This window comes from Carcharodon carcharias, chromosome 9 (assembly GCF_017639515.1).
Source record: "Carcharodon carcharias isolate sCarCar2 chromosome 9, sCarCar2.pri, whole genome shotgun sequence".
In the NCBI taxonomy this organism is placed as follows: Eukaryota; Metazoa; Chordata; class Chondrichthyes; order Lamniformes; family Lamnidae; genus Carcharodon; species Carcharodon carcharias.
The window spans coordinates 90659222-90679932 of NC_054475.1; the positions used below are offsets into that span (position 1 = coordinate 90659222).

Sequence of the window (20711 nt, forward strand, 5' to 3'; positions counted from 1 at the left end):
TTCCTAAGATCACCCAAAGATGGGAATTTCAAAAAACACTGTTCCATTTTTAATTTTGTCAATTTTTTTTGTATTTTTTTCAACTCTTTGTTTCTTTTTAGATTCCCATGCCAAAGGGCAACATTTAACCCCACCCCCACCCCCAGCTCCCCATGAGAAATATTATAAATCCTCACGCGCTCAAAAATCCACAGATTTGCATGTGACACATCACTAAACAGTTTTGTTTTCCTAAGATCACCCAAAGATGGGAATTTCAAAAAACACTGCTCCATTTTTAATTTTGTCAATATTTTTTTGTTTTGCTCAAATGATTTCTTCAACCTTGGGATCATTTCATTTTAGTGCTCAATTCCAAAATGTCAAAACTGACGTCCGGCCTTGTTTGCTTAGCCAATTTAGTTGCCCAATTAGACTTTTGAGTTCCTCTTTTTCCATTTCAGAAGCTGCTTTATCTTTCTGGGAGGTCCCACCATGACTAATTGCAATGGGATTGATATTCTCCAAGCAGAATTGCTGATGTAAAAGGACATGTGATCCGATCTGCCTGATTTCCAGTCCAGTGTATTTAAATGCACCAGAAGCCTGACTTCCAGTTTTAAACTCGATTCCGAGCCCATTAATGACAACAGTTTCAAATTCGCTGCTACCACCTCACAAAAAACATCTACATGCATCATAAAGATGCCTGCAAATTTCCCTCCATGGTGCCAGTAAACATTGCCAGGTCTGCCTTATTTAGGTTAGTTATAGAAACAAACATGATACAATATGGGGAGACAATGGCCAAGTGATTAATTAGGTAAACCTAATGCCCAAGGACATGGGAACAAATTCCATTATGGCAGCTGGTGGAATTTGAATTTAATTAATTGATAAAAATCTGGAATTGAAAGCTTAGCCTGAATTTTTCTGTTGGCGAGTTGGGGGCGGGGCCCGCTTGCCAACATGAAAATGACGCGGGATGATGTCAGGGGGAATCCCCAACGTCATCCCACCCCATTTAAATATTCAGGAAGGCGGGCGGACAGCGAAATCAGCTGTCCTTCCACTGACCTGTCAATGGCCAATTGAGGCCATTGACAGGGTAGTTGAACCAATTAAAGGCCCTGCCCATCCAACCTTAAGGCTGGTGGGCAGGCCATTAGCCCCAGCGGGCTTCTGAAAAAACATGAAACCTCATCAATTGGCAGGATGAGGTTTCATGTCTGTTTTTAAAAAGTCTAATAAAGTTTCTGTCCTTTTTATTAACATGTCCAATCTCATGTGACATTGTCACATGAGGGGGACCTGTTATTTTTTTTTTTATTTTGCCATTTTTGAAGTTAATAAACCTTTCACCAATCTCCCTGAAACAGCACTTAGTCTCAGGGAGATGTGCACAAAAGAGCGCACTTTGATAGTTAGAGAATCCCGCTACCCCCCCACCTGCCCGTCAAGGGCAAAATTCTGCCCCTATTCTCAGTAATGGTGCCATGAAACTACGCTTGATTGTTGTTAAAATCTCATTCGGTTCACCAATGTGTTTCTGGGAAGGAAATCAACTGTCCTTACCTTGTCTGGCCTACATGTGCCTCCAGACACATAGCAATGAGGTTGACTCTTGACTGCTCTAATCTGAAATGGGCTAGCAAGTTACTCCGTTCAAGGGAAATTAGGGATGGGTAACAAATGCTGGCCTTACCAGCGACACCCATATCACATGAAAGAATAAAAACAGTTGAGCATAAAAATACCTAACTAGTGGAGGGGTAATTTCTGAGAGTTGGAAAGGAATCTGGATGAATTGGAATCAAATACTTTTTTGGCAAACAGTAGTTGAACAGTGGTAGCCATTCAAAGAGATGGTTCATGTACAGAGTCAACACATTTTCATGAGGGATAAAGGAGGAACATCAAAATCTAGAGTTTCTTGATGAAAAAGGGATAAAGACAAGGCAAGAGTATGGGAATAGATGGGTGGTAGCTTGTGATTGGGTGCATAATTTTGGGAGTTTAGTAAGTGAGAGAATTCAGTGCAGTGAGGGAGGAGGTGCTGTTCTGCTCTTTTACAAAAAGGAGTGGTCCAACAGTGTGAGTCAGAGATGGCAAGACCCAAGAGCTGAAGCCCAGAGGTATAAATTAAGTGAGCAAGTAGGGTATTAGTAAGTTTTAAGTTTTTTTTAACTGGGGAAATAGTTTAAACTGACACTGGAGAGACATAAGAATTGTATTAAATGTGTAGTGTAACTAGTTAAACTTCCCAATATAACTATGGATAATCATTGAGTAATATATCTAACTTAACCTAATTAGTTAAATAAAACACAATAAAAATGCAAGGGCGGGTGACATGTTACAGCTGTACCATATGGGAGCTGGAGGACATCTGCCTGATCCATAACAACTACATTTGTCATAAGCGTCTGCAGCTCGAAGAACTTGGCTCAGAGTTGATGAGCTGGTCTGAGCTTTGTACACTGCATGCATTAGGGAGAGGAAAGGTTACTTGGGCACTTCGTTCCAGGAGTAGTCACACCCTTAAAGCTAAGTACATCAGATTTGGCCCTTCGCCAGCAATAGGACGGTGTGTCTGTAAGAGAGATGGGTATGGGGTTCCAAAATATAGCCATGGAGGAGCCCCGGCCCTTGCAGTTGTCCACAGGTTCATTGTTCTTGTAGTTTGTGTGGATGAGAGCAGGGACTGAAGGGAGGATGAGCAAACTGACCGCAGTGCTATGGTGCAGGTGACCATTGAAGTGGGGGGATTAAAAAGAAATATAGTTGTAGTAGGGGGCAGTATACATAGGGGGTTAGATACAGTTCCCTGCAGCTGAGACCATGTCCCCCAAATGTTGTGTTGCCTGCCTGGTGCCAGGATTAAGGACTCTGCTGGGAAGAGTGTCCTGCAGTCAGCATCACGGTGAAGCAGTCTGGGAAGAGTGTCCTGCAGTCAGTTCTTGTTGAAAATAACAAGAGTGACATCACAAGGCAGTGCGAGAGAGCGGCAGAGAGATCAGAACCAGTGCAAGTGCGGGGAAGCTTCAAAAAATGATGTCAGCACAAAGGTGAGAGCTGATTGGTGAGTAGTGGGTGAGTGTTTTTCTCCAGTTTTTTTTTCTCCAGTTTAAAATAGATTAAGCTAAGGGAAGGTAAGGGTTTTAGTTTTTATTTAAAGTACGTAAATAATTTAATTTTTTTTACTGTATTTAACTTGAAGTAAGGGTTTTTTTTCAACTAGAGGCATGGCAGGGCAGCTCAGCCCCGTGTTATGTACCACCTGCAACATGTGGAAAGTCCTAGATGCTCCTTGCGCTCTGACTGACCACGTGTGCATGAAGTGCCACCAGTTACAGCTACTTGATCTCCGAGTTTCGGAGCTTGAGCGGCAGCTGGAGGCACTGAGGTGCATCTGCGAGGCTGAGAGTTTCATGAAAAGCACGTTTTTAGACGTGGTTACCCCACAGTTTATGGAAGTGCAGACAGAGAGGAAATGGGTGACCATCAGTCAGAAGAAAGCTCTCAGGCAGGTAGTCAGGAAATCCCCAGGGTGCATCTCGCTCAAGAACCATTTTTCTGTATTGGAAAACGGTGAGAGTGACGGTTCCTTGGGGGAGTGCAGCCACGCTCATGGCACTGGGGGGAGGAAAAAGAGGGGAAAGCAATAATGGTAGGAGACTCGATAGTAAGGGGAAGAGACAGGCGTTTCTGCAGCCAGAGACATGACTTCAGGATGGTGTGTTGCCTCCCTGGTGCCAGGGTCAAGGATGTCACTGAACGGCTGCAGGGCATTCTAAAGGGGGAGGGCAAACAGACCGAGATCGTAGTACATATTGGTACCAACAACATAGGTAGTAAGAGGGATGAGGTCCTGCAAGCAGAATTTAGGGAGCTAGGAAACAGATTAAAAAACAGGACCTTGAAGGCAGTAACCTCTGGATCACTTCCAGTGCCACATGCTAGTGAGTATATAAATAGGAGGTTAGTCCAGATGAATGTGTGGCTGGAGAGATGGTGCGGGAGGGAGAGCTTTAGATTTCTGGGATATTGGAACTGTTTCTGCAGTTGGTGTAACCTGTACAAGGCGGGACAGGTTGCACCTGAACCGAAATGGGACCAACATCCTCGTGGGGAGGTTTGCTAGTGCTGTTGGGGAGGGTTTAAACTACCTTGGCAGGGGGATGGCATCCTGAGAGGAGGTTCCGCAGGGGGAGATGCACAGCCAAAATTAGAAGAGAGAGCAAGTGAGTCTGGAAGGCTTAGAAATTATAGGCCAGTTAAGGCACAAGGTTGGATAGTATTTATTTTAATGCAAGGAGTCTGACAAGTAAGGCAGATGAGTTGAGGGCACAAGTTCATACATGGGAGTATGATGTCATTGTTATCACAGAGTCATGGTTGAAAGAGGGGCAGGATTGGCAGCTCAATATTCCATGATATAGGGTCTTCAGGCGAGGTGGGGAAGGAGGTAAAAGAGGAGGGGGTATCACTATATTCATAAAGGAATCAATTACAACAGTAAGGAGGGTTGACATAGACCATAAGACATAGGAGCAGAAATTAGGCCATTTGACCCAAGGAGTCTACTCCACCATTCAATCATGGCTGATAAGTTTCTCAACCCCATTCTCCCTCCTTCTCCCCGTAACCTTTGATTCCCTTACCAATCAAGAACCTATCTATCTCGGTCTGAAATACACTCAATGACCTGGCTTCCACAGCCTTCTGTGGCAATGAATTCCACAGATTCACCACTCTCTGGCTAAAGAAGTTTCTCCTCATCTCTGTTCTAAAAGGTCTTCCCTTTACTCTGAGGCTGTGCCCTCAGGTCCTAGTCTCTCCTACTAATGGAAACATCTTCCCCACGTCCACTCTATCCAGGCCTTTCAATATTCTGTAAGTTTCAATCAGATCCCCCCTCATCCTTCTAAACTCCATTGAGTATAGACCCAGAGTCCTCAAACGTTCCACACATGTTAAGCCTTTCATTCCTGGGATCATTCTTGTGAACCTCCTCTGGACCCTCTCCAGGGCCAGCACATCCTTCCTGAGATACGGGGCCCAAAATTGCTCTCAATATTCTGAATGTGGTCTGACCAGAGCCTTATAAGGCCTCAGCAGCACATCCCTGCTTTTATATTCGAGTGCTCTTGAAATAAATGCCAACATTGCATTTGCCTTCCTAACTATCGTGTCAACCTGCAAGTTAACCTTAAGAGAATCCTGGACTAGGACTCCCAAGTCCCTTTGCACTCCAGATTTCTGAATTCTCTCCCCATTTAGAAAATAGTCTATGCCTCTATTCTTCCTACCAAAGTGCATGACCTCACATTTCCCCATGTTATATTCCATCTGCCACTTCTTTGCCCATTCTCCTAACCTGTCCAAATCCTTTTTCAGCCTCCCCGCCTCCTCAATACAACCTGTCCCTTCACCTATCTTTGTATCATCTGCAAACTTAGCCAGGATGCCCTCAGTTCCTTCATCTAGATCATTAATGCATAAAGTGAAAAGTTGTGGTCCCAACACTGACCACTGCAGAACTCCACTAGTCACCGGCCGCAATCCTGAGAAGGACTCCCTTATCCCCACTCTCTGCCTCCTGCCAGACAGCCAATCTTTTATCCATGCTAGTACCTTGCCTCTAACACCATGGGCTCTTATCTTACTGAGCAGCCTTCTGTGCGGCACCTTGTGAAAGGCCTTCTGGAAGTCCAAGTAGATAACATCCATTGGCTCTCCTTTGTCTAACCTACTCGTTACCTCCTCAAAGAATTCTAACAGATTTGTCAGGCATGACCTCCCCTTGATGAAACTATGCTGACTTTGCCTGATTTTACCATGCACTTCCAAGTAGTCTGAAATCTCATCCTTAATAATGGACTCTAAAATCTTACCAACGACCGAGGTCAGGTTAATCAGCCTGTAATTTCCTGTCTTTTGTCTCATTCCCTTCTTAAACGGAGGGGTTACATTAGCGATTTTCCAGTCCTCTGGGACCCTCCCTGACTCTAGTGATTCCTGAAAGATCACCACTAATGCCTCCACTATCTCTTTAGCTATCTCCTTCAGAACTCTGGGGTGTAATCCATCTGGCCCAGGAGATTTATCCACCTTCAGACCTTTTAGTTTTCCTAGCACCTTCTCCTTGGTAATGGCCACCATTCTCACCTCTGCCCCCCGACTCTCTTGAATTTTGGGGATGTCACTCGTCTCCACTGTGAAGACTGACGTAAAGTACCTATTCAGTTCCTCCGCCATTTCTTTGTTCCCCACTACTACTTCTGCAGCATCATTTTCCAGTGGCCCAATGTCCACTTTTGCCTCTCTCTTACCCTTTATATATCTAAAAAAAACTCTTGCAATCTTCTTTTATATTACTGGCTAGTTTACCCTCACATTTAATCTTCTCCCTCCTTATTTCTTTTTTAGTTGTCCTCTGTTGGTCTTTGTAGGCTTCCCAATTCCCTGGTTTCCCACTGCTCTTCGCCGCATTGTATGCTTTCTCTTTAGCTTTTATGCTGTCCCTGACTTCCCTTGTCAGCTGTGGTTGCCTTGTCCTCCCTTTAGTATGCTTCTTCTTCCTAGGGATGAATTTTTGCTGTGTCTCCCACATTACTCCCATAAACTCCTGCCATTGCTGTTCCACAGTTTTTCCTGCTAGGCTCATCCCCCAGTCAATTCTGTCCAGCTCCTCCCTCATGCCTCTGTAGTTGCCTTTATTCAACTGTAATACTGTTACATCCTGATTTCAGCATTTTCCTCTCAAATTGCAGGGTAAATTCTAACATATGGTCACTTCCTCCTAAGGGTTCCTTCACCTTAAGCTCCCTTATCAAATCTGCCTCATTAAACATCACTAAATCTAGAATTGCCTGTTCCCTAGTGGGCTCCACTGCAAGCTGCTCCAAAAAGCCAGCTAGCTTGTAGACATTCCACAAATTCCTTTTCTTGGGATCCACTACCAACCTGATTTTTCCAGTCTACCTGCATATTGAAATCCCCCATGATCACTGTAACCTTGCCTTTCTTACACACCTTTTTTATCTCCTGGTGTACCTTGTGCCCCACATCCTGACTACTTTTCGGAGGCCTGTACATAACTCCCATTATGGTTTATTTAGCTTTGCGGTTCCTCAACTCTACCCACACAGATTCTACATCATCTGATCCTACATCATTTCTTGCTATCGATTTAATTTCATTTCTTACTAACAAAGCAACCCCAACCCCTCTGCCAACCTGCCTATCTTTTCAATAGGATGTATATCCGTGGATATTTAACTCCCAGTCCTGATCCCCTTGCAGCCATGTCTCCGTAATGCGCACCACATCATACCTGCCAATTTCAATCTGTGCCACAAGCTCATTTACTTTATTTCATATACTGCATGCATTCAGATGCAACACCTTCAGTCCTGTATTTCCTGTCCCCTTTCTCATTGTCATCCCTTTATCTGATGTGCTTGAAGTTAGATTCCTAGCCCTTTCCAAACACTGTCCTATTTTGTGTTCTGGAGACTTTAATATCCTCTCCTGGGCTCTCCTTTCTTTTCAGTTTTTTCATAATTTTCCATGAAGTTGAATCCACCCCCCTACACGCTAACTTGCTGCTTTGTTTCCCATTAGTCATACTTCTTGGAGTTTTACCCTTCCCTACCCCCCCCCACTTTCTAGTTTAAAGTCCTGTTGATCACCCTGTTTACCCTTTTCGCTAGAACATTGGTCCCAGATCGGTTCAGGTGGAGACCGTCCCAACAGTACAGATCCCTCCTGTTCCAATACTGATGCCAGTGCCCCACGAAATGGAACCCCTCTTTCCCGCACCACTCCTTTAGCCACGTGTTTACTTCCCTTATTCTTGCAATTTACACGTGTCTTGAGTAGTAATCCAGAGATTATAACCCTTGAGGAGTTGTTCTTTAATTTAGTTCCAATTCCTGATAATCCTCAAACAGGTCCTCTTTCCTAGTCTTACCTATGTTATTTGTCCTGACGTGGACCACAACAACTGGATCCTCCCCCTCCCTCTCCAATATCCTTTCAAGCCAGTCAGAGATGTCCCTCACCCTGGAACCGGGCAGGCAACATACCATGTAGGACTCTCGATCCTGCTTACAAAGGATGCTATCAATTCCCCTAATTATAGAATTCCCTACAACTACCATTTGTCTTTTTGCTCCCCCCTCTTGAATGGCCTCCTGTGCCACAGTGCCGTGGTCAGCTGGCTCATCCTCCCTACAGCCCTGTTCCTCAACCACACAGGGAGCAAGTACCTCGTACCTGTTGGACAAGGTCTAGAGCTCAGGCTCCTCTGTTCCTGAACACAGGATCTCTCTACCTGCCTCACTTGCAGTCACACCCTGCTGACCCTGACCACTGACCGGACTTGAGGTCCTTAATCTACCCGGTGTGACCGCCTCCTGATACAAAGCGTCCAGGTAACTCTCCCCATCCCGGATGTGCCGCAGCGTCCGGAGCTCGGACTCCAGCTCATCAGTTCTGAGCCAGAGTTCCTCCAGCAACCAATACTTGCTGCAGATGTGGTCACTGCGGCTTGCAATGGGATCTGCCAGTTCCCACATCATACAGCTACAGCATATCACCTGCCCAGTCACCTTGACTTAGATAATTAATTAATTAGCTTTGCAGTGTTTTTTTCAAATTTGGTGCAGATTTCCTACCAACTAATCAGGTCACAGCTTTCATGTGACATCACTTTTTTCAGTTTTGGCTTCAGTTACTCTGTGTCCCGAGGTCACCGCCCTGGTGCTCCTCCCTCTGAGTCTGCTCCCTAGAGACAAGGCCGCAAATCCCCGAGGTAAGCTAGATTTATACTGACTGCTCCGGTGCTCCTCCCTCTGAGTCTGCTCCCTGGAGTCAAGGCAGCGAATCCCCGAGGTAAGCTAGATTTATACTCACCGCTCCGGTGCCCCTCCCTCCGAATCTGCTCCCAGGATTTACTCACCAACCAGCTGCTTTTTCTTTAAAATCCACTTTCAGAAGGCAGGTCTGGTGCACTCCTGAAGGCACTGCCTCTTCCTCTCTTTTTAGGTTTGAGGAGGAGGGAGGGATGGAAACACTACAGCAATGTAGTGTTTGGTGCTATTCCGTTCTTTGACAGTGAGTCCTGCTCAATTCCCTCCCGAGTCGCGGTGGCTGCGATGACTTCTCCCAGAATGCTTCAGTCACTTCTCACCAGCGCACTCTGTTGGACATCTTAGAAGGCTCCTCAAATGAAGCCATATGGATAGAATGTAAAAACAAAAACGGCACAATCACATTGTTGGGAGTGCACTATAGGCCCTCAAACAGCCAGAGAAAAGTAAAAGACCAGATACGTAGGCAAATTTCAGAGAAGTGTAAAAATAATAGGGTAATAATAGTAGGGGGGGGGGGGTTTCAAATTCCCCAACATTAACTGGGTTAGTCATAGTGTGATAGGTTTAGAGGGAGCGGAATTCTTAAAATGCATCCAGGAGAGCTTTTTAAGCCAATACTTAGGAGGTCCTACAAGAGAGGGGGGTGGTCCTGGACTTAATTATATGGAATGAAGCCGGGCAAGTGGTAGAGGTATCAGTGGGGGAGCATTTTGCAGATGGTGGTCATAACTCCATTAGATTCAAGGTTGTTATGGAAAAGGACAAGGCTGGGCCAGAAATCAGAGTTCTAAATTGGGGGAAGGCCAATTTTAATAAGATCAGATATGATTTGGCCAGAGTGGACTGGGAGCAGCTACTTTTAGGTAAATCTGCATCAGAGCAGTGGGATTCATTTAAGAAGGAAATAGGGAGAGTACAGGGCCAACATATTCCAGTAAAGATAAAGGGTGGGACCAACAAATCCAGGGAATCCTGGATGTTGAGGGATATACAGGATTGGACAAAGAGAAAAAGGGAGGCTTATGGCAGATACCGAGGGCTCAAAACAGTGGTAGCCCTGGAGGAGTATAGAATATGTAGGGGTGAACTTAAAAAGGAAATTAGGAGAGCAAAAAGGGGACATCAAAAAAACATTGGCAGGAAAAATAAAGGAAAATCCAAAATTATTTTACAAGTACATTAAGAGTAAGAGGATAATTAGGGAAAGTGTAGGGCCCATTAAGGACCATAGTGGTAATTTTTGTGTGGAGCCGGAAGACGTAGATAGGGTTCTAAATGAATACTTTGTATTGGTGTTCACAAGTGAGAGGGACTACATGGGTATGGAAATCAGGCAGAAGGCCTGTGATATAATCAAAGAAATTAGCATAGAAAGGGAAGAGGTTCTAAGTGGTCTGGCAGGCGTAAGAGTAGGCAAATCTCCAGGCCCAGATGAAATGTATTCCAGGCTGTTGAGTGAGGCAAGGGAGGAGATAGCAGAGGTGCTGGTAATAATTTTCGATACCTCTCTGACTGCAGGAGAGGTGCCAGAGGACTGGAGGACAGCCAATGTAGTACTGTTATTCAAGAAGGGAGGAAGGGATATACCAGGGAAGTACAGGCCAGTCAGTCTAACCTCATTGATGGGGAAACTATTGAAAGCAATTCTGAGGGACAGAATTAATCTACACTTGAAGAGGCAGGGATTAATCAAGGACAGTCAGCATGGTTTTGTTAAGGGGAGGTCATGAGTGACCAATTTGATTGAATTTTTCAAGAGGTGACCAGGTATGTAGATGAGGGCAATGTATTTGACGTAGTCTACTTGCGCTTCAGCAAGGCTTTTGATAAGGTCCCATATGGGAAACTGATTTTGAAGTTAAGAGCCCATGGGATCTAAGGCATTTTGGCAAATTGGATCCAGAGGTGGTTGAGTGGCAGGAAGCAGAGGGTGATGGTTGAGGGGTGTTTTTGTGACTGGATGCCTGTGTCCAGTGAGGTTCCACAGGGATCGGTGTTGGGTCCCTTGCTGTTTGTGATATATATCAACGATTTAGACTTTAATGTAGGAGGGCTGATCAGTAAGTTCACGGATGACACGAAAGCTGGTGGGGTGGTAAATAGTGAGGAGGATAGCCTTAGATTACAGGAAGATATAAACGGGCTGGTCAGATGGGCTGATCAGTGGCAAATGGAATTTAATTTGGATAAGTATGAGATGATGCACTTGGGCAGGACAAACAAGGCACAGGAATACACGATGAATGGTAGGACCCTGAGAAGTACCAAGGATCAGAGGGACATTGATGTGCATGTCCACTGGTCCCTTAAGTTAGTGGGACAGGTAGATAAGCTGGTTAAGAAGGCATGTGGGATACTTGCCTTCATTAGCTGAGGCATAGAATATAAGAGCAGGGTGGTTATGCTGGAACTGTATAAAATGCTGGTTAGGCTACAGCTAGAGTATTGCGTGCAGTTCTGGAATCCGCATTATAGGAAGGATGTGATTGCGCTAGAGAGAGTGCAGAGGAGATTTACCAGATGTTGCCTGGGCTGAAGAGTCTTAATTATGAGGAGAGATTGGATAGATTGGGGTTATCTGGAGCAGAGAAGATTGAGGAGGGGACATATGCAGGTATGATTCAATAGCCATTGCAGATAAAGTTGCAAAGTGACCATGGCTGGGACCTGAATATTCAAGGGTATTTCATATTTCTGAAGGACAGGAAGAAAGAAAAAGAGTTGGGGGTACCCCTGTTGATACAGGATATGATGAGTACAGTAGTGAGAAGTTATCTTGGTTTGGAAGGTCAAACTGTAGAATCAGTTTGGGTGAAGACAAGGAATAGCAAAGGAAAGAAGTCACAGGTGGGAGTTGTTATAGGCCCCATGACAGTAGCTACCCTGTAGGGCAGAGTGTAAATCAAGAAATAATGGGATTTTGTTTGAAAGGTACTGCAATAATTGTAGGAAGTTTTAATCTCTTATAAATTGGATGAATCAAATTGGCAAAGGTAGTCTGGAGGATGTATTCATAGAGTTTACTTGAGACAGTTTCTTGGAACAATACATTCAGGAACCAATCAGGGAACAGACCATTTTGGAGAAGGTAATATGTAATGAGACAGGATTAACTGGTGGTGGTAATGGATCTTCTAGATACGCGTGATCATAACATAATAGAGTTTCATATTCAGTTTGAGGGTGAGAAATGTGGGATAGAAACTAATGTCTGAAACTTAAATAAATGCAATTACAAGGGTATAGAGACAGAGCTGGCTAAAGCGGACTGGGAAAATAGATTAAAAGGTAAGATGGTAGAGGAGCATTGGGAGACATTTATGGAGATATTTCATAGCTCTCAATAAATATGTCTTCCACTGAAAGAGAGTGACTCGACAAGAGAGATGCACCATCTGTGGCTAAGGAAGTTCAGGTTGGTATCAAATTGAAAGAAAATACATACAATTCTGCAAAGATTAGTGGTAGCCCAGAAGATTGGGTGAATTTTAGAAACCAATAAAGGATGACTTAAAAAAAAAAGTGAGAAATTGGAGTATGACAGAAAACTTGCAAGAAATGTAAAAACGGACAGTAAAAGCTTTTACAATTCCATACAACGGAAATGAGTAGCTAAAGTGAGCATTGGTCCCTCAGAAGGTGAGATTGGGGAATTAATAATGGGAAACAGGGAAATGGCAGAGACTTTGAACAGGTATTTTGTATCTGTCTTCACAATAAAAGACACAAAGCATTCCAAGGATAGTAGAAATGGAGGGGGCGAGAGGAAGGAGTTGGGGGGAGGAATTTAAACAATCACAATGACTAGAAAAAAAAATTAGGAAAACTTAATGGGATTAAAGACTGACAAGCCCCCTGGACCTGAGCCTGCATCCTAGAGTCTTCAAAGAAGTGGTGCCAGAGATGGTGGGTGTATTAGTTGTAATCTTCCAAAATTCTCTAGATTATGGAAAGGCCATAGCAGATTGGAAAATGACATATGTAACCCTGTATTAAAGAAAGGAGGGAGACAGAAAGCAGGAAAGTATTGGGCAGTTAACCTAACATCTGTCGTTGAGAAAAAGCTGGGATTTATTACTAAGCAGGTAGTAGCAGGACACCTAGAAAATCATAACACAATTAGCCAGAGTCACATGGTTTTGTAAAAGATTTGGCAAATTTATTAGTTCTTTGAAGTTGTAACAAGCAGGGTGGATAAACGGTAACAGGTAGATGTGTGTTTGGATTTCCAAAAGGTATTCGATAGGGTGCCACCCAAAAAGTTACTGCACAAGTTGGTTTTGGGGATGATATATTAGCACGGATAGCGGATTGGCTAACTAACAGAAAGCAGAGAGTCGGGTAAATCGATCATTTTCAACTTGGCAAACTGTAACAATTGGGGTGCCACAGGGATCAGCACTGGGGCCACAGCTACTTACGATCTGCTTTAATGACTTGGATGAAGGTAGCTAAATTTGAGATGATACAAAGATGGGTAGGAAGGCATGTTGTGAGGAGGATGTAAAGGGATATAGATAGGTTAAGTGACTGGGGAAAATGATTGGCAGATGGAGTATAATGTGGGAAAATGTAAACTTGTCCACTTTGGCAGGAAGAATAGAAAAGCAGAATATTATTAAAATTAAAAGAGACCTCAACTTCTGCAATACAAAGAGAGCTGCGTGTTCTTGTACAGGAACCACAAAAAGCCAGCATGCAGGAACAGGAAATAATTAGGAAGCAAATGGAATGTTAGCCTTTATTGCAAAGGGAATGGAATATAAAAGTAAGGAAGTCTTGCTACAACTGTACAGGGCATTGGTGAGATTGCACCTAGAGTACTGTGTATATTTTTGGTGTCCTCGCTTAAGGAGGGATTTACTTTCATTGCCAGCAGTTCAGGGACGGTTCGCTATGCTGATCCCTTGGATGAAGTTGCCTTATGAGGAAAGGTTGAACAGGTTTGGCCTATAATCATTGGAGTCTAGAAGAATGAGAGGTGATCTTATTGAAACATATGATTTTGAGGGGGCTTGACAGGGTAGATGTTGGGAAACTAGAACTAAGTGGCATCGTTTAAAAATAAGGGGTCTCCCATTTATGACAGGTGAGGAGGAATTTCTGCTCTGAAGGTTGTTAGTCTTTGGACTTTCAGAGAGAGCAGTGGAGGCTGGCTTACTAAATATATTCAAGGTTGAGTTAGACAAATCTTTGATCAATAAGGGAGTCGAGAGTTATGGGGGACAGGCAGGGAAGTGGAGTTAAGGCTACAATCAGATCAGTCATGATCTTATTGAATGACAGAGCAGGCTTGATGGGCCGAATGCCCTATTCCTGCTATTTCTTATGATACTATTAGTGGTTAACATGAAAGGATAATCTAAGGAAAGGTGTGACTAATTAGAGACCAAAAACAAGATATTCTTAGGGAGGTAGAGGATGTGGCTTAAGTATTAAATGAGTACATCGCATCCACATTCATTAGAGGGGAGATGTTGCAAAAGTAGCAGCAGCGGATGAGTGGTAGCGATATCAGGCAGAATAAAAATAAAGAGGAGATCCTAAGTAGAAATGTAACCTGATCTGGATGGAGCATATCCTAGGTTACTGAGATAAAACAGTGGCTCTGGCCACAATCTTCCAATCCTCCTCAGATATGGAGGTTATTCTGAGAGAGCTGGAGGATTACAAATGTTACACCCTGTTCACAAACAGGGAGAGGGATAAACATGGTAACTACGTGCCAGTCAGTTTCATGTCAGTGGGAAGCTTTTAGAGGCTGTAATTTGGGAGAAAATGTAATTGGCATTTGGAAAATTTTGGACTAATAAATGAAAGTCAGCACAGATTTGTTCAAGGCAAATCGTGTTTGACTAAGTTGATCGAATTCTTTAATGAAGTAGCAGATAGGGTTGATGTTAATATGGACTTTGAAACAGTGTTTTGCAAAGTACCACAAAATAGATTTGCTAAGGGATTAAAGGGACATTGGCAGCATGGATACAAAAATAGCTAAGGAGCAGAAATCAGACAGCGGCGGTGGACGATTGTTTCTCAGTCTGGAGAGAAGTATAAATAGCTGTTCCCCAAGGGGCGGTATGAGAGCCACTGCTCTTTTTGGCATATGATCTGGACTTGTGTATGAATGGCATACTTTCAAACTTTGCAGATGATATGAAACATGGAATTTACTAAAGAGTGAAGATCTAGTAACAGATGCCAAGACAACATAGACCGACTGGTGAAACAGGTAGATACATGGTAGATGAAATTTAATGCAGAGAAGTGTGACATTATCTATGAGGCAATATGAACTTAATGGTACAATTTTAAATGGAGTCCAGGAACAGAGCGACCTGGGCATATATGTACACAAGTTGAAAAGGCTGTTAGAAAAGGACAGGAAATACTTGCATTTATTAATGGAGGCATAGAGTACAAAAGCAAGGAAGGTATGTTAAATCATTTTGTAATACTGGTTAGACCTTGGGTGAAGTATTTTCTTCAGCTTTGAACATCACACTTTAAGTTGGGTGCCAAGGCTTTGGAAAGTGTGCGGAAGAGATTTAATAAAATAGTATCAGGAATGAGGAAATTATACTTAAGGATTGGTGAAGCTGGGCGTAGACGATTAAGAGATTTGATAGGGGTGTTCAAAATCATGAATGGTTTTGGGAGAATAAATGAGGAGCACCTGTTTCCAGTCGAGAAGTGTAGGTAACCAGGGGACACAGATTAAGATGATTGCAAAGGAGCTGCAGTTGACAAGAGGAACCATTATTTTTTACATAGTGAGCTGGAACTGGAATGCAAAGTCAGCAAGGTTAGGGGAAGCAGGTTCAATAATAACTTTCAAAAGAGAATTAGATCGGTACTTTAAAGGAAATAAAATATAAAACTATTGTTACGTCATATTTTCTTGCACAATATGACTGGTTATTGAGCAGTAATAATAAACTCTTGACCATAAAGGCTATGGGGTCTGCTTATGGGGGAAACCGATAGCATTGAACCTGAGATAGAATCTAATGCAGACCTGAAATCTCTGACAGCAGTTTTAAAAGGACAGATTAAACATTAAAGATTAAATATTCCTGTCCTTTATAAAACATTACATTCTTTGAGTTAACAGGCTCAATGGCATGGAATATTCATTTGCTTTGCATATAAACAATTTTACCCCCTTTATAAGATTGTAACAGAATGCAGTCCAAAGTATGCATTATTCTCTACATCCCTATACCATAATAAATGTGTTTATAGTATAACTTTTACTTGTGTTTTTAGGTGAGCTTGCAACCATTAGATTGGAATGGAGAAGATAGGGGCTATTAATGGAGATGAAGCTAAACGCAACTCAGCAACTCTTGTACTGCACCGGGCAAAAATGCCAGCCAGCATCATCATCTCTACGGTGCTGTTCATAGCAGAAATTGTAGCTGGTGGCATTCTCTGTGCCTTGTACAGCCGCTGGGGTGATTCATATTGGCTGGGACTAACTATTGTCTTCATGTTGGTACCATCTGTGCTGGTGCAGTTTGCATTGATCTTAATCCATCGGGAACTGGGCATGAACAGGCCATTCATATTACTGCTTCATCTACTGCAGATGGGACCTATCATCAGGTTAGCAATGAATGTTACTGTCATAGACCTTCATTATCAGTCAATGATTAGATATAATGTTTATAGTTTTAGTAACACTATTAAAATATTTTGTTAAGATTTTATGCTTATCAAGGTAAAAGTAGAGTTGAGAAACTCTCCATTTCAGGCTCCCATCAACAAAGCAAACATTCTCAGGTTAGGTTAGATACAATCCAACTAACTACAATGCAAAGCTCTTTCCAATAATTATTCCAACAGTCTTGAGCTCAAAGAAAGATAAACCCCATTAATTTTTTTGTGATATTTCCATTTCCCACACCAGCCATACCGTGAGTGAAACTGATAATTCATTGACATATGAGGGACAGTCTTGTGTAGTGGATCTGCACACGCATCAAACTGGATGAGTGCTTGAAACCTGTTTTACCTTAGTCTTCAAATTTTCATCCCACTTGTCTAGGTTGGATTCAAACAGAAGTCACAGAGGCAAAAGGATAGTATGCTAACACAGTTTGCTAGTCTGTTTGAACTGTAAATGGATTTAGACCACATTCGACCTGAATCTAGAGAACTTGGAAAACTATGAAGAACGCAGGTGGGATGGAAACCACTAGGACCTGGTGATACAGAACCTCCAGGTTTAATCTCTTGGCCTGTTTGAGTTAGCTGATCATTTGGCATCTTAAATGCCCCTAGACTAATGAAGATAAAAATCAACCAGCAATTTTGCTCTTGATCACTATTCCTTAACTTCTGAGGTAAAGTACACATGAACTTTGGGGAACTTGGGATGGTTCTTTTAACACCTCTGAAGCACCTGAGGACATTTTTCCTAAGTTAAATGCTCTAATGAAAAGCAGTTTGTTGTTGTTAATCATACCCTGCCTCACTCCTCTCATTGTACACGCAGCAAAGACTTCTGTATGGTAGTTAGACTTTTGGGTGGGGTAACAAAAGGATGCCAGCATGAAATTGTGTATCAAGTGAGGGAAATAAATTGGAAATCATAATCTACATAAGTGCTTTCCTAAAAATCCATCCTTAATTATCACACAATTGTAGATTGCTGCATGTTCTGAAACACAATTACTTGTTTTATTTTATCATGTATGTAATTGCATTTAGTATATGTTTTCCCATCTGTCAAACTCTGGGTGTAATGTTTTCTCATATTGAACTTTTTTCTAGACTCCTGTTTTTCATTTCACAGAATACCTATTCCAGGCCTCACGCTTGCCCTTCCCCATAAAGGGATGAGAGATTTCTTCTTTATGTAGAGGAATTCCCCATCCTGAAATAGTGGTGGATACGTAATCCTTAATAATAGTTTTTAAAAGGGAAGGGGGTAAATATTTGGTTGGGGAGAGGGGAAATGAGGACAGGTAAGAAGAATTAAACTAACTAGTTCTTTTAAAGTGCTAATACAGAAATGCACCAAATCCTAAATTTGATTATCCCTGTTTGCATAGCCTTCAACACAATCTCTTTCTTTCCTTTACATATATTTGTGCTCTATTATTTGGAATTGAAGATCTTTCCACATTCTCATTACAGCCTTTAAGTAGGTTTGATTGAACAGAAAAAGACCGCATGGCGATGGTACTCCCACAGTGCTGTCCGGTGGGGAGTTCCGGTTAGATTGAACGGCCTTTTATGTGGACCCAGTAAATAGATGCTGTTTCTACTGTTATGGAATTAATGAGTTAATTTGTTTTATTAAAGTGTAAAAATAAATTCTTTTTTAATAGACTGAATTCAGAAGGTTGCAAAGTATTTCCCATTCAAAGTTGAAGTTATTAACACTAATACAATGAAGTAGTTCTGTAACATTTCAATCACTGCCACCAGCCATCCTTCTGGACATGATCCATTTAAAAGGAGAAATGATGCATGTTTTTTTTCAATTCTGTTTAGTGACAACAAAGTACTTGATACTGACAATCCAATTCATTCATCCATCAGTCAGTAAAACCACTGGAAGGAGCAGAAAGGACAAAGGAGTAATAGAAAGATAGCAGATAAAACAGCATGGAAATGGAGAAAGTATTACATTTTTAGGCTTTAACTAGATAATTTGATTGTGCCAGAGTTCCCCCAAATGTGATCACTCCCAGTGAATCAGACAATGACTTCAGATGTATAGTACCTGGAATTGCTGCACTCCAGTGTCAAACATAAACCTAGAGAGCGAATTCCAGAGCTTACTTACGGGAATGCTCAAAAGGACTGAATTGTATGAGCACAGAAGGTTGGACAGGCTAGATGAGATTACAGTCTATCATAGGACTGAAGAGATAGATAAAACCGTCCAACTGGAGTGATTTCCCCCCTCTCCAAACGTAAGTCACCCACCCCCTAGCATTCAATGTGCATTAGGTCCTTTTACTGAGGACACGCACCTGGGGTTGAATAATGGCAGTCTTCCGAATGGATGTATACTCTAGAGTTCAGATTCATTAGCTGTTGAAATCAGGAAGTACTTATGAAGAATTTTCATTTAGAAGGTTAAGCACTTGATTTAGATAATTCGTGATCTGTGGAAGGAAGAATTTGATGGAAAGAAAGGCTTTTTCATTCGATTGCTAAATATTTTTTTAATGAAAACATGCAATTGTTCTTCCATTATTTTTCATTAGAGCGAAGAATTGCACTTGCATGTTTTTTTTTTAGATTAATTGTGCCCTTGTTTCTGACAGGTGTCTAGAAGCTATTATTGTGTTCTGCAAATCTGGGAAACATGAAGAGCCATATGTCAGCATCAGCCGGAAAAAAAGATTCCATCGTGGCCAATCAAATGAATTTGAAAAAGAAGTGGGCCATTCGACGAGAAAGTTGACTATCCACCGTAATGCCTTTCAGCGGGCATCTGTCATTCAAGCCTTCATGGGGTCCACCCCTCAGCTCATCCTCCAGCTGTATATAAGTGTAATGCAGAAGTACAATCCGCCAGCACGGGGTAATATGTTTGGTCTTGCTGTCTAGGGTCTGAACAGAGGTTACCCAGTGCTTCATGATGGAACAAACATTATGCTTTACTGTGATGTTGCCTGAAAAATACTGCAGGCAAAGCAAATATTTCATGGGATATATAATGCTTTCAGTGCTACTGGGGAAGAAAAATGTTCTTTGGAAAGCGGAATAGTTCACATCTAAAGACGGGTGAATATTATGGAGCTTTACTTGATAGAAAGATGATCAGAGATTAATCATGCAGAGGTTGCTCGTAGGAGCTCAAATAACTGAGAGAGAAAGGCTCCATAATAAGGTAAATTGTACATGTCCTCCCAAAAAGTGTTGATTCATGCTGAGTATAGTTGCAAATCAGCTAACCAAACAATATTTTGGGACATATTGAAAATATTTTTGGTCGCCTTACAGAATTCATTCTGTAAGCTAGTAATGTGCTGAAGGTCAAATTCAGGCTGATGCGTTGCAGCAACTGCAGCGTTGTGTGCAATTGACTTGGGATAGAACCGGTACTCCAAGGTGGTCCTGGTTTTACTTGTTATCCCTGCCAAATCCATTGCACCAACTATTGCTGCAACTACAATTTGACAGGGAAAAAAAACTCTGGTACCCATGTGTAGGTTTCACTGAAATTTTTTGAGAAATGCTAATTAAGAGTAACTAACATCTCCGTGGAAGAATCTGCATTTATATAGTATCTCTTGCATTCTTTGGATGTTCCAAATGCTTCACAGACAGTTAATCACCTTCCAAGTGTAGTGACTGTTGATAGGTAGGCAAACACAACAGTTATGTCCAACAAACAGAAAATGAGTTTATCAGTTTTAGATGGCATTGAGTGAGGAGAAATGTTGGCTGGTGTATCAGGAGACTATCCTTTCTGGTGTCGTACCATAAGTTCTTTTACACCCACTTGAACAGGTATATCTGTTTAATGTCTAAAAGGCAGCACTTATTGGCAATTCAGCTCTCTCTTGCAGTAATGTCCTGAGTATCAGCTTAGATTATGTGCCTAAATTCTAGAATGAGGCTTGAACCCACAATGTTCTGACACATGGGACAAATGTCCACCAATGGAGTCAAATTGACCAAGATAATAAAATGAACTGGTGAAAAGGTGCACCAACTGGCCTTTTACAGAGGTTGCAAGCTGTCAAACAAATGTTGACATTAACTTTATAACATTATAATCTTTAAGTCACGGTATGATTTTTCCAAGATGAATACAACAAGGCTTATTTTTTATATATAATAAAAGCAAAATACTGCAAATGCTGGAAATCTGATATGAGA

General features: G+C 42.2%; 1 protein-coding gene across 3 annotated transcripts in view; it reads left to right on the forward strand.

Annotated features, from left to right (window-relative positions):
- The window catches only part of xkrx (XK related X-linked), a 43920-nt gene that overhangs the window by 18939 nt on the left and 4270 nt on the right, over positions 1-20711 (forward strand). For 2 of the 3 annotated variants that reach the window (XM_041196255.1, XM_041196254.1), the window contains exons 2-3: positions 16131-16469; positions 19148-19407. In XM_041196255.1, the coding sequence (XP_041052189.1) occupies positions 16156-16469; positions 19148-19407 (574 nt within the window). In that variant the 5' untranslated portion in view covers positions 16131-16155. Of the gene's footprint in view, positions 1-3000; positions 3062-16130; positions 16470-19147; positions 19408-20711 lie in introns of those variants that run through there. The other variant, XM_041196256.1, reaches the window with a different exon arrangement.